The sequence below is a fragment of the Sminthopsis crassicaudata genome, chromosome 1 (genome assembly GCF_048593235.1).
Source record: "Sminthopsis crassicaudata isolate SCR6 chromosome 1, ASM4859323v1, whole genome shotgun sequence".
NCBI classification, from domain to species: Eukaryota; Metazoa; Chordata; class Mammalia; order Dasyuromorphia; family Dasyuridae; genus Sminthopsis; species Sminthopsis crassicaudata.
Genome location: NC_133617.1, coordinates 30,650,131 through 30,663,285, shown reverse-complemented (window position 1 = coordinate 30,663,285; position 13,155 = coordinate 30,650,131). Strand labels below are relative to the sequence as shown.

At 42.8% G+C, this 13,155-nt stretch overlaps 1 protein-coding gene across 6 annotated transcripts in view; it reads left to right on the top strand.

Moving 5' to 3' along the window:
* The window catches only part of CUX2 (cut like homeobox 2), a 373,197-nt gene that overhangs the window by 42,112 nt on the left and 317,930 nt on the right, over positions 1 to 13,155 (top strand). For 3 of the 6 annotated variants that reach the window (XM_074297412.1, XM_074297405.1, XM_074297409.1), the window contains exon 2: positions 126 to 266. The exons of the other annotated variants lie outside the window; for them this stretch is intronic. In XM_074297412.1, coding sequence (XP_074153513.1) covers positions 264 to 266 — 3 coding nt within the window. In that variant the 5' untranslated portion in view covers positions 126 to 263. The remainder of the gene's footprint in view (positions 1 to 125; positions 267 to 13,155) is intronic. 6 annotated transcript variants of the gene reach the window in all.

Below are 13,155 nucleotides of genomic sequence, written 5' to 3'. Positions count from 1 at the left end.
ATTTTGTTTTTATTTTGCTTCTTTCATGATGGGTTGTTATTTAACTTGGGGTTTGAGGGAGTGGGGGTGAAGAAATTGCTCCCGGCTCCAGCCTAAGGGGAAATTATTTTTCCCGATTTTTTCAGTGAAACACTGTTCTAAACTCTTTGGTGCCAGCGGTTTTCGAGGCTTCTGGGGCTGTCATTGGATGTTATACTGGGGGGAAAATCCCCACCCGCTCCCTGTGCTAACGGATCAAATCGTCCAGGCGTACACGCGTGAACATGGTAGGTTTCTGTTTTTTCTCTGCATCTTTATACCCGAATAAGTCAAGCATCACTTCGCTTTGGGAAAGGGAAGTTGGGTAGGCAGGCTCTCGCTTAGGCGGGCCTTCCCTTTCCAACCCAACCCAACAGAGCTGGAGCTGCAGTTTGGAAGGGCTTGAAAGCTGCTGGTGCCCGGGAATTTGGCTGCTGTCTCTGCATGGTGATATTTTGGGCTCCACACATCCTTATTAGCATGGTAATAGCTCCAAGGTCCTGATTCATTATCCAGCCCCACTCTGTAGATTGATGCAATGGAACTTAATGGGTCCATATGAGCCATTCGGGCTTGTTGAGTAAACAAGGCTCATTCTGAAAAATTGGGTAAATATGTGTTTATGCAGAAGATCATTACCCTTCCAGGCTAGCAGGTAGCTAATTTCAGTACCCAGAGCTGTTAACTTGAGAGGGGGCAGGCCCTGCATCAGATGAATCCACACTCGCTCTTTGCTTGTTTCTCTATTATGTTAAATATCTGGACAGTTTGACCAGCCAACATTGTGATTGTTGTTTGTTGTTTAGTCATTTTTCAGTCGTGTCTGACTCTTTGTGACCCCATTTGAGGTTTTCTTGGCAGACGTCCTGCAGTGGTTTGCCGTTTCTTTCTCTGGCTCATTTTTACAGATGAGGAACTGAGGCAAATAGGGTTAAGTGACTTGCCCAGGGTCACTCAGCTAGTAATGTGACACCGTAGATAGTGATTTAGAATCTGTTAGCCCATAGCTTTTTCTCTTTTCTGTTCCTTGCAGCATTAGTCATTCCCCCAATTTCTGCGTTCACACGCCCCCCACCCTAGTTGGACCTTTGCCTTCTCTTTCCTCAGCCTCCTCCATTGGGTTTCCTACCTTCAGTCTCTCCCCTCTCCAATCTGTCCTTGCAGCTGCCCAACTAACTTTGAAAGTCCAGGTGTGATGGCATCCCTTCCCTGCCTAAGTAGCTGCAGTAACCCCTGGCATTAAAAACTCTTCACAACCTGCCTACCTTACTGCATACTACTCCCCATCAAACCCTTTATATCCCAGCCAGGATCCTACTCACTATTCCTTGTGCACAGGAGGTCATCTCCCACCTCTGAGCCTTTATCTAGGCCATCTTCCATGCCTGGGTTACCCCTTGAATCCTTTTAATGTTACGCTCAGAGTCCATTTTTATTGATCCTTTCAAGTCATAAGATCATAGCTTTAGAATTTAAAAGGACCTTAGAAATCACTGATTCCAACCCCTTCATTTGACAGGTGAGGAAACTGAGGCAGACACTTACCCAGAAAGGATCAATGAGTTAGAACTAGAAATGTACTTAGGGGGCAAGAAAACTGAGGAAACTGAGCCATAGAAGTTGTGACTTGCTCCCGATTACTCAGTAATAGTCAGAGGTGGGATTTAAATCCGGATCCTTCTGACTTCAAGGCTAGTGCTTTATCTACCACAGCATCATAAGCAGTCATGACTCACATTTCTATAGAATATTTCTATTCTTTCTGTCGGTCAAGTTTAAACCCTGATCCAATGAGGTTGAGCACTTGTTCAGTTAGTACCATCCAGAGGAGAGAGACCACAACCCTGATCTCATGACTGTCGGGTCAGCTCTTCCCCCTGTAAGGCCGGTGGCAAGAGATCATGGTTATAACTGGAAGTTGCCTCAGAGGCGATCTATTCCAACTTCCTGGCTTTATAGAGGAAAGGAAATTCAAAGTGACTTGCCAAAGGCGATGGGGCAAGATTCGAACCCAGATCCTCCTTCTTCCACTCAGACCTGCCAGCTTCTTTTGTTGCCATCATGTAGGCAACACGTGCTGCTTAAAAACTTTCTATATCTTCCTCAGGACCACTTTTCTTTAGGGGACGCTGGATGGTTCACTAGTTAGAGCACTAGCCCTGGAGTCAGGAGGACCCGAGTTCAAATCTAGTCCAGACACTTAACAGGCACTAGCTGTGTGACCTTAGACAAGTCATTTAACCCCAATTTCCTTGCTAAAAAATAACAAAAAAGACTTCCTTCCTTCAAATATTGACACACATCATCCAACCCCTGTCAGGCTTAAATCCAGGGATCCATGGTTCAGTTCTTTGGTTCTCCACTGACCTGATCCTTTAATCATCATCATTTTCCTCTGTGGGTACAGATTGTCCTTGATTATTTTGGTTCTCCTGGTGCTAATGGTGTGTCATATTTGGGCAGATCTTCTTTCTTCTCTATCCCTTCTCTTCTCTCCTTCTCCCCCAGCAATCCAAGGGCTTAGAAAAATGTGAAATTAATCAACCTCCCTTGCTGATGGGGAAGCCGGCAGCCTGGACAGAGGCAGTGTCTCCCGACATTCCCTTAGAGAGTCATTGGTCCTGTGGGGGATGGAAAGAACCCTAGAGCTGAGGACACAAGGCCTGGATTTGAATCCCAGCTTGGCTGCTTCCTCACAGCATGAGTCACCTCTCTGGGCCTGATTCCCTCATCTGTCAAATGGGGATAATAATAACACTTGGCTTACACGGTTGTGGTGAGGATTAAATGAGATAATATATGGAATATATAAAGAGCTGAGCCAACTTTAAAGCACTATGTTCATGTAAGCTAAATTTTTCATTATCCCTATTATTATTGTTAGCTCATGATTGTGACATCAGAATTTATTAGCTATGTGTGACCCTCGATAAGTCACTTCTCTGGACCTCTGCTTCTTTATGTGTAAAATGGGTATAATCATACTTCTAGGATGCTAGAAGAGTATAACATAATTGCAATAAATTAAATAAAAATACATTGTATAAAATAAAATACTGTCTAGGATGGAATAAAATATTTGTAACTAGATTTAAGGCACCTCAGAGGCCATTTAATCCCTAGCTTCTTAAACTGTTGGTCACAACCCATATGGGGTCTCGTAACTGAATGTGGGTGTCATGAAATTCTGATTTATTATCAATAGATATTTAATCTGTTGACCTATTTTATATACCAGGAATCATGTAAAAATTTCTGGGCCAAAGGGGCCTACGTGGAAAAAGTTTAAGAAGCCATGATCTAATCCAATCCCTTCATTTTATAAAAGATATATTTTTACAATTTATATATTTTATTCTTCCATTTTCCTTCTTCCCACTAAAAAAAGAAAAACAAAATCCTTGTAACAAACATGAATAGTCAAGCAAAATAAATTCCCACATTGGCCATCTGTGGGGAAAAAAGAGTTTCATTCTGCATCTTGAGCCCATCACCTGTCTGCCAGAAATTGGGATGCATGCTTCATTTTCACTCTTCTAGAATCATGGGTAATCATTTCATTGATCAGAATTCTCAGGTCTGTCAAAGTCCTTTAGCTTTATAATGATGTCATTTTAGAAATAGTTTCCTGGTTCTACTCACTTCTGTCAATCTGTTCATTGTGATCTTCCCGGGCTTCTCTGAAACTCTCTCTTTAATCATTTCTTATGGACAATAGTATTCTATTACATTCTTATACCATAAGTGATTCAGCTGTTCCCTACCTGGTGGGCTCTCTCTTAGTTTCCAGTTCTTTGCCCTTTCAAAACAACAACAACAACAACAAACCCTGCTAGAAATATTTTTGTATAGATAGGTCCTTTTTCTTCTTGTTTCATCTCTTTAGGGTTTAGACATCCCTTTGGAATCTCTGGGTCAAAGGGATACATACATGCTGTCATGACTTTTGGGGCACAATTCCCAATTGCTTTGCAGTATGGCTTGAACAAAAGGGTAACTGATTTCTCAGCCCCTCTAGTATTTATCATTTTCCATTTTGTCACCTTTGGTAGCCCGATGAGTGTGAAGTGGTACTTCAGAGTTGCTTTAATTTGTCATTATTGATGATTTGAACCATTTTTTTGCACATGGCTTTTAATAGTGTGGATTTTCTTTTCATTTTGTAGGTTAAGCAAACTATAGCCTTGGAGGCAGAGGGATTTGCGCAAGGTCACACTAATAGGAAATGGCAGAGCTTTATCATTTGATTCCAGAACCAGTGTTCTAACCAGTGGACTGCATTGCCCCTGCCTTCGCCTCTGACATCTTCCCTAGATTATTCCCCTAATGCCCATAGCAGTATCATGCTGCAGAGCAGAAAACACTAACTCTTGAACCACAAGAATTGGGTTCAATTTTAACTCTTTCTATTCATGTGACCTTAGGTAAGTCATTTTTCCTTCTGGGACCTCACTGTTCCCTTTTCTATCAGATTGGACCAGATGCTTTTGCAGTGTCTTGCCACTGTTATTTCTATGATCTATCTATAGCTATATATCAATCTATGATCTATAATGTTATCTCATATCTCAGGACTACAGTTTTCTCATCCCTAACATGACAGGATTGATATTGTTGGTCTCTAGTAACTGTAAATCACCTTATTTCCCTGGACCTCAGTTTCCCCATCTGTAAAATGCAGGAGTTGAACTAGTTGTTTTCTGAGAACTCTTTCAGTCTTAAATCTATGATTGTTTGACCTTTTGGACTTCCAGTCTCCTCACCTGTAAAATTTGGGGTTTAGATTGGATGTTTCCCAAGGTTCTCCTCCAGACCAAGGGTCCTGTGCACTTATAAACACCCTTAGGTGCGTGCTCACACCTTTTGCCTTTTATCCTTTGCTTTCCATCTCCGGTCCATCTTCTTTCCTCTGCCTCCAGGACAGTGTCTTTCAGGCAAACGGGTTCTAAACCCCAGGCTAGGCTGCGTGTCCCTCATGGCACGGTGCCCCTGCTGCACCCAGCACAATTCTTTCCTCCCTTTTTTTCTCGGTGCTTCAACAGCTCTGTCAGAGGGTGGGGTATTCTTGCTTATGCAGTTTATATCAACATTGCTTTCCCTGATTTGGCCTAAATTGCTTCTTGGCCTTTTTTTTTTGGGAGGGAGTATGGAGGGGCAGGGTATGTACCATGGGGTAAATTTGTACACACAGATACCCGATATGTCCCCTCCAAAATAACTCTGACAATATGGTGGAAAAAGACTTCCCACAGATTATGGGTGCATGTGCGTATGTGGGCGTGTATATACATATATATTATATATAAATTGTTATATGCATGTGGATATATATATACACACACATACACACATATATATGAGTCTGCGAAAGATTGCCTGATTTTCCCTGTTTTAAAGAAACCTGCCAGGCAGCGCAGTAACGCTATTTGAGACATCACACCATGCGATTGTTGGCCCATACGGAACAGTCAGTCTTTTCTGAAAAGCCATCCGCAGAAGGTTCCTGATCGCTCATTTCACCATATTTCTGGGGTATGATAGAGGGCTGCCATTTCCTGAAGCTTGGAAATAAATGAAAGGTTTCTTGGAACCAAATGGCCAAGTAGTGCACTGGAAAGAGCTGTGGGTTTAAAGTCAAAGATTACATTTGAGTCCCTGTCATCGATTGCTGGGTATGGGAGACGCTGGCAAAGAACCTCTCAGTACGGAGTGCCTGTGTCAAAGAAGGCACTGTGCGTTATGAGTGGAGCAGAATTGCCCTAATTTAAAAGAAATATGAAATGCACTCCCAACGTTCATGTAGGCTGTTTGTGCCCAGACTGTGGTAGAACCTTCAGAGCTCCTATTGCTTCGATCAGCCACAGTTGGACACACTATACTTGACTCCAACATAGTGAGATCATTTTTGTCCTCTTCAGGAATGAAGGACTTTTGATCTGATTTTTCTTGTGCAGCATGATAATTGTGGAAATATGTATGAAAGAATTGCACGTGTTTAACATGTATTGGGTTACTTGATGTCTAGGGGAGGGAGAAAAAACTTTGGAACACAAAGGTTTTACAAGGTTGAATGTTGAAAACTATCTTTGCATGTATTTTGAAAATAAAAAGCAAAAAAAATGTGATTTAAGATTGGTTAAGGAGTAAATATTAAACTTTACCTGTGCATATCAATGTTGGATCGTTCTTCATATATATATATATATATATATATATATATATATATATATATATATATATCCATGAAACTGAGTTGTGACATTAAACAAAGCAAAAAAAAAAAAAAAAAAAAAGGACAGCCAAACCATCAAAGAACCTGTGTGATCTTGGTCATGTCACTTGACTTCTTTGAAATTAAGGGTTAGATCTATGATTTTGTCATCCATTCATGCTTGCTTCTCCTTCCTAAGGGTTTATCCATGTCTTTCGTTACCCAGTCCCCTAGAGATTTTTCTCTTGGTCTTTTGTCTTTATCAGCAGTCCTTCCCAGTATTCCCCCTTTCATAATATCATTGATTTTGAGCTGCTCAACCTCTTCACTTCACAGATTAAGAAACTGAGACCAAAAGAGATGAGAGTAAGGGGAAGCCAGGCCTGAAGTCAGGAGGACCCAAGTTCAAATCTGGTCTCAGACGCTTAACACTTCCTGGCTGTGTGACCCTGGGCAAGTTGCTTAACCCCAATTGCCTCAACAACAACCAAAAAAAAAAAAAAAAAAAAAAAAAAAAGAAAGAAAGAAAGAAAAAAAGAGATGAGAGTATATCAGAGATCATAAGATCCAACCCTCTTATTTTCTAGATAAAGAGACTGAGCACTTGTCCAGAATCATACAACTAGAATGTACTTAAGGCAGCCTTCTAAACCTAGATCCTCTGTCCATTGTCCATCGGTCAGGGGTGGGCTTGATCCCTTTTCTAGCTCACATGGCCTCCTAGAATCACAGAAGGAGTATTCCCTTGGCCAGAGTCCCGACAACGAGATAGCTCACCTCTCTCCCTGCTGGGGAGGGCTGTCGTCTGGGCTAAAAGCCTCTCCTGATTTTACAGGAAAAGGTAGATGAACTTGGGTTCCTTTGTGGATAGGCAGGGGACTCTGGGCGCTGGGAGTCAACTGCATTGATTTCTGTCTTGTTTTCTTGGAAGTCAGGATGGAAAATATTTAAGCCGTGTAAACATGAGCCCTTTATCTGTTGTATGAGAGAAGGAGCAGCTGAGCCCAGAGCCCCCAAACATATCTGCAGTGCCTACCTTTCTGTCTCTGGGCAAGCTCGAGCAAGCTTCGCCCTTCCTCAGACCCAGCACATCTGCATTGCCTTCTGTGGCCCTTGGAGGTGGGAAGTGAGTGACCATTCCAAGGCACGTGGCTCTTTCTAACGACCACGCCCCTCTGCTCAGTGTTAGTGTGAATTTTAAATTGGCAGATCCCCAAGTAAACTTTGTAAAGAGCTGTTCCTCCTGGGTGAGCATTTCTGAAATGCCTCCTGCTCCCAGTGGACTCCTTGTCCAGTGCTAAGACCTTTCCTTTGGGGGTGATTTCCAGTTTTTCCTGTATATATCTGATATTAACTTGTTTCCATATGGTTTCCCACATTAGACTGTGAGCTCTCTGAAAGCACGAACTGTTTTCTTTTCTTAGTAGTCCATTGACTGTTGACTGATTTGTTGAAATGATGCTTCTGCTATCAGTATTAAATAATCACGTGTCCTTCTCTGACACTTTCTGTTCTTTCTCTCTGTGTCTCTATGTCTCTTGTCTCTGTCCTTCTTTCTCCTCTCTTTGTGTCTCTCTTCTCTCTGTTTTTCTCCCTCCTCCTTCTCCTCCTTCTCTCCCTTCTCCTTCTCCTCCTTCTCCTTCTTCTTCCCCTTATCCTCCTCCTCCTCGTCGTCCTCCTCCTCCTCCTCATCCTCCTCCTCCTCCTGTTCCTCATCCTCGTCTTCCTCTTCCTCCTTCTTCTTCTTTCTTCTTCTCCTTCTCCTCCTCTTCCTCCCCCTCTCCTTCCTCCTCCTCCTCCTCCTCCTCCTTTTTCTTCTCCCCCCTTCTCCTTCTCCTCCTTCTCCTTCTCCTCTTCCTCCTCTTCTCCCTCCTTTTCCTCCTCCTCCTCCTCCTTTTTCTCCTCCTCCTTCTCTTCCTCCTCTCTTCCACCTCCTTTTTTTCTGTCTCTCTCAGTCACGCACACAGTCACACACACACATACTTCTCACTATCTTCTTCTCCCTTTCCTTTCTCCCTTCTCTCTCCCCTCCCCCACCTCTGTCTCTGGTCTGCTCTGGTCCCCAGCCCTACCCAGCTGTCTCCCCTCTAGCACACCGGACAGAGGAAGTCTGGGAGATTGTCTCTTTGGAGAGCTCCACTGTGAAATTACAGAGCAGACAGGATCAATATGATCAGGTCTGAGGGCCTTGGGGGATTATTTTGCTTTGAGGAGAGGTCAGAGGGGCTTTAGCCTTATAAATATATTATTATTTAAGGGAAGATTCATTGTCATCTTTAAGGGTTTGCTCTGTGGCATCAGCCTTTCCACGTCGTGCCGTGGGGCTCCATTCTCCAGCTAGGGGGATCAGAGCAGCCAAGCCGCTGGATGCTGCCGGCGGCCCAAGCATTTTCATTAAGTGGCAGGTTAGAAGGATGTGGTTGTTGGGAGCTTTGGCACAGCAGTCAGGTATGATTAGGGAAACCCTTTAGTTGAGAGGCTTTCCAGCCGCCTCAGTGCAGAGGCAGATTTCGGCTGGAGATAAAGCCCAACGTCCTCACGGTTGGAGCTGAGCTGGCCATGAGCAGAACAGACCATCTTGGGAGGTGGAGAACTCCCCACCCATGGAGGTCTTCCGTTAGAAGGAATATCTTAGATCTAGAGCCAGAAGAGATCTTAGAAGCCATCCAGTCTAAACAGCCTCCTCCCCGTCTCACCCCTCAGTATTATGTGAGCTTCTAGAGGCCAGGAACTCTCTTGTTTTTCTCATCGTATTTCCAGAGCTTAATACAAGTGGCTGCTTAAGAAATACTCATTGATTAAGTGATTGATTTTATAGATGAGGAAACTGAGACCCAGTTCCATCTAAGTGACTTGTCCAAAGTCACCCAGGTCATAAGAGGCAGTGTCAGGATTTGAAGGCAGTGCCTCTTGCACCCAGTTCTGTAGACCTGGAGACAGCTAGGTGGTATAGTGGATAGAATACAGAGCCTGGAGTCAGGAAAACCTGAATTCAAATCTGGCCTCAGACACTTATTAGCTGTGTGGTCTTGTTTTTGTTTGCCTCAGTTTCCTCATCTGTAAAGTGAAGATAATAGTAGCACTTATCTCCTAAGGCAGTGGTCCTCAAACTTTTTAAATAGGGGCCAGTTCACTGTCCCTCAGACTGTTGGAAGCCCAGACTACAGTAAAAACAACAGCTCACACTCTGTCTCTGCCCCTCAGCCCATTTGCTATAACTTGGCGGGACCCAGGCTGCATTTGGCCCGCAGGCTGTAGTTTGAGAACCCCTGCCCTAGTGTTATTATGAGCATCAGATGAGATAATAATTGTAAAGCACTTGGGCCAGTGCCTGGCATATAATAGATTCTATATAAATATTGGCTGTTATTATTATTATGGCTATTACTTATTTTCTGTTTGCCTCAGTTTCCTCATCTGTAAAATGGAGATATAAATAGCATCTGTCTCCCAGGGCTGTTAAGAACCGAGTTTAATAATGAATATAAAACACAGTGTCTGGTACACAGTAGGCTCTATACAAATAATGGCTCTCATTAGCTATTATTATGATTTTCTTGACACTTACTGGTCTGGGATATCATGTCATAGAGGGGATTGTTTAAGAGGGCTTAGGAAATCCCTTTCAGTTCTAAGAACTTCTGATTCTGTAATTATAGATCTCAAGCTGGGAGAGGCCATCTAGTTAAACCCCTTCATTTTATATTTGGGTAAACTGAGACCCAGAAAAGTGAGGTCCTTGTTCAAGTCACATAGTTGTGAGTAAACTGTTCACCTTTTTAAAAAATTTTATTTAGCATTTTATTTTCCCCCAGATATATGTAAAAACAATTTTTAATAGTCATTTTTAAAACTTTGAGTTCCAAATTATTTCCTTTCTTTCTTTTCCAACCCCCCCATTGATAAGGCAAATAATTTGATACAAGTTATACATGTGTAGTCATGTCAAACATTTCCATAATAATCATATTGTGAAAGAAAACATAGACCAAAAAAAACTTCAAGAAAAATAAAATTTAAAAAGTAAGCTTCAATCTGTATTCAGACTCCATCAGCCCTTTCTCTGGGTATGGAGAGCATTTTTCATCATAAGCCCTTCAGAGCTGTCTTAGATCATTATATTGCTGAAAATAGCCAAGTCCCTCACAGCTGATCATCTTACAATATTGTGTTACTCTGTATGCCGTACATTTCATTTTGCATCAGCTCATGAAAGTCTTTCCAGGTTTTTCTGAAAGCACCTTGCTCATCATTACTTTCCTGTTCATCTTTCACACAGGTAAAGTCCTTGGCTCCTTAAGTTGACATACAGGGGCTGTTGAGGCACAGGCTGTCTCGGTTGCTTGTCTATGACCCCCTAGACTACTGGAATCCAGCTCTAGGATGCTCGGCTAACATAGTACAACAGTTACAGAACCACAGACCCATTTTCAGACAACTTCAAATGCTTCAAAAATTGTTAATGCTCCAGTCCCCCTCCCCTGGCGATGATGCAGTATTTTCTCCCCTTCCTAAAGTAGGAAGGCTGAGGTTGAGCACGGCCCCACGAGCTTGGCTAACAGGGGATTGATGCATGGGCTTTATTGTGTTGATTGAAGCGTGACCTGTTAGCTGGCAGCCGCTGGGGAGACTCCAGTCTTGGCATGTGTTTGGATTCAGACAGACATTTGGCCTGTCTGAGGGCTTATGGGTTCCAGCCAAGGTAGACAAAATCTATAGACTTCAGGACACTGGAGCTAGTTTCGTGGACAGAGTGCTCAACGCGGAGCCAGGCAGTTTAAATCCCACTTAACGATGGGCGACTCCATTGATCCTTAATCTCCTCATTTAGAGAATGAAAGGGTTCAACTGGATGGCCCCAAAGATCCCTTCTCTGTACCTGTTTCCTGTGACCCTAGACAAATCACTTCGTTGCCCTACTTGCCTCAGTCTTCTCATCCGTAAAACGGGGAGAACGATACCCAGTCTCTTTCATTGGGTTGTTGTGAGAATCAAATGGGACAATGGCTGCAAAGATATCTGCAACCCTAAAAGTGCTATAGAAATGCCAGCTGTTGTGATGGTGATGATAATTGTGATGAGGAAACAAGAATCTGCTGTTCCCCAGCAGCAGGATGGTGACTATTGAGGTTGTTATTGTTATTGTCATTATGCAAAGAGAAGGCGGATGGAGGAATGATGAGGTGCTTTTCAGCGGTCTAGTTAGTCTGGGATGCAAATTATGTGAATTGGGGAGAATATGAAATAAAAGAGAAAGAGTATGTTGGAAGCTGATGGTGGAAGACCTTAAAAACTGAAGTCAGAAGTTTGTATTTCATTCTAATGGCAATGGGGAGACGGGAAGGATATTGATAGGGTCAGATCCGTGCCGTAGGATTTCAATCTGGCAGTTTTAGCAAAGGGAGAAACCAGAGGCGGGAGATCCACTGGCAGGCTGTCCCAGGAAGGAGTCCAGTAGTGAGAAGGGCTTGGTGAGACATACTTGGGGCGTGGAATCACTAAAACTTGGGAAATGATTGTCTTTGAGAGAGAAAAAAGAAAAGGATGCTTCTAGAATGGTTTTCATGAAAACAGGAAGGTCATGTGAATCATATTTGAAATTTCTGGGTGACCTTCCTTTTCTTCTAAGGTCTCAACACTTTAGAGACTTGTCTTTTCTCCCATTACATATGTTGTTGTTATTGAGTCACAACCAACGCTTTGTTACTCCCGATATGAGATTTTCTCAGCAAAGATACTGGAATAATTTGCCTTTTTTTTTTTCCAGCCCAATTTCCAGATGAGGAAATTGAGGCAAAATTAAGCGACTTCTTCATGACCCTATTTGAGGTTTTGGCAAAAGTGCTGGAATGGTTTATACTTCTTTCCTAGACTATTTTACACGTGAGGAAACCAAGAGTTAAGTGACTTACCCAGGGTCACACAGCTAGGGCATATCTGAGGCTTATTTGAACTTAGGAAGGGACTTCTGTTCCTCCCTTATATATAAGGAATAGCATTAGCTATATATAACTTGTCAAATTTTGTCATGCCTCCCCTTCCAACATAGATCCTATCCTTCCCATCTCTCCTCTGATACTGCCCCCAGTTCAGTTCAAGCTCCCCTTCACCTTTCACATGGATCATCATATTTGGTTCCTTTGCTTTAGGTCTTTCCCCACTAATATCCATTCTCTATTGAGCTGCCAACAATGCTTTTTTTGTTTTGTTTTGTTTTTTTAAGTTGTAGGTTAACTATGTTACTTTTCCTACTCAGTAAACTCCCTATTACCTCCCAGATAAAATAGAAAATGATCATTTTATCCTTCAAAGCCCTTCATATTCTCCTTCCCACCTTTCTGGCCTTCTCCCTTTTTAGTTTTTACTTTCTATATTACCTTACTCCCCTCCTCACACTATATGATCTAGCTCCAGGAGTCTGCCCTTCTTCAAACACGAGACTCGGCTTACCTGCCACCTTCTGCTGAAGGCCTCAGTTCCTTTTGCTGCCAGTGGCTGGCCCCTTTTGTGTATAGCTAGCATTTCACATGGTGTCTCTCCTACTAGACTGGGCTCCTTGAGGGTAGAGAGTGTATTTTTTCCTTTCTTTGTATCCCTAATCATAGCCCAGGAGCTGCACCAAGTAGGGGAAGAAAAAAAACCAAGTCTTTATTAAGCACCTGATATATGTCAAATGCTGGGCTAAGTGCTTTACAGATATCATATATGATCCTTACAATGTCCCTAAGAGGTAGATCTATTATTATTATCTCAATTTTACAGTTAAGGAAACTGAGGCAGACAAAGGATGACTTGCTCAGGATCATCTAGTTGAGGTTGGATTTGAACTCCAACCACTCGCCATCAGAAGACACATGAACATGGGCCTTCAGAGCAGGCCCATGAATTGCAGACATAACTTTGACTGGCCTTAAATCAGCTGAACC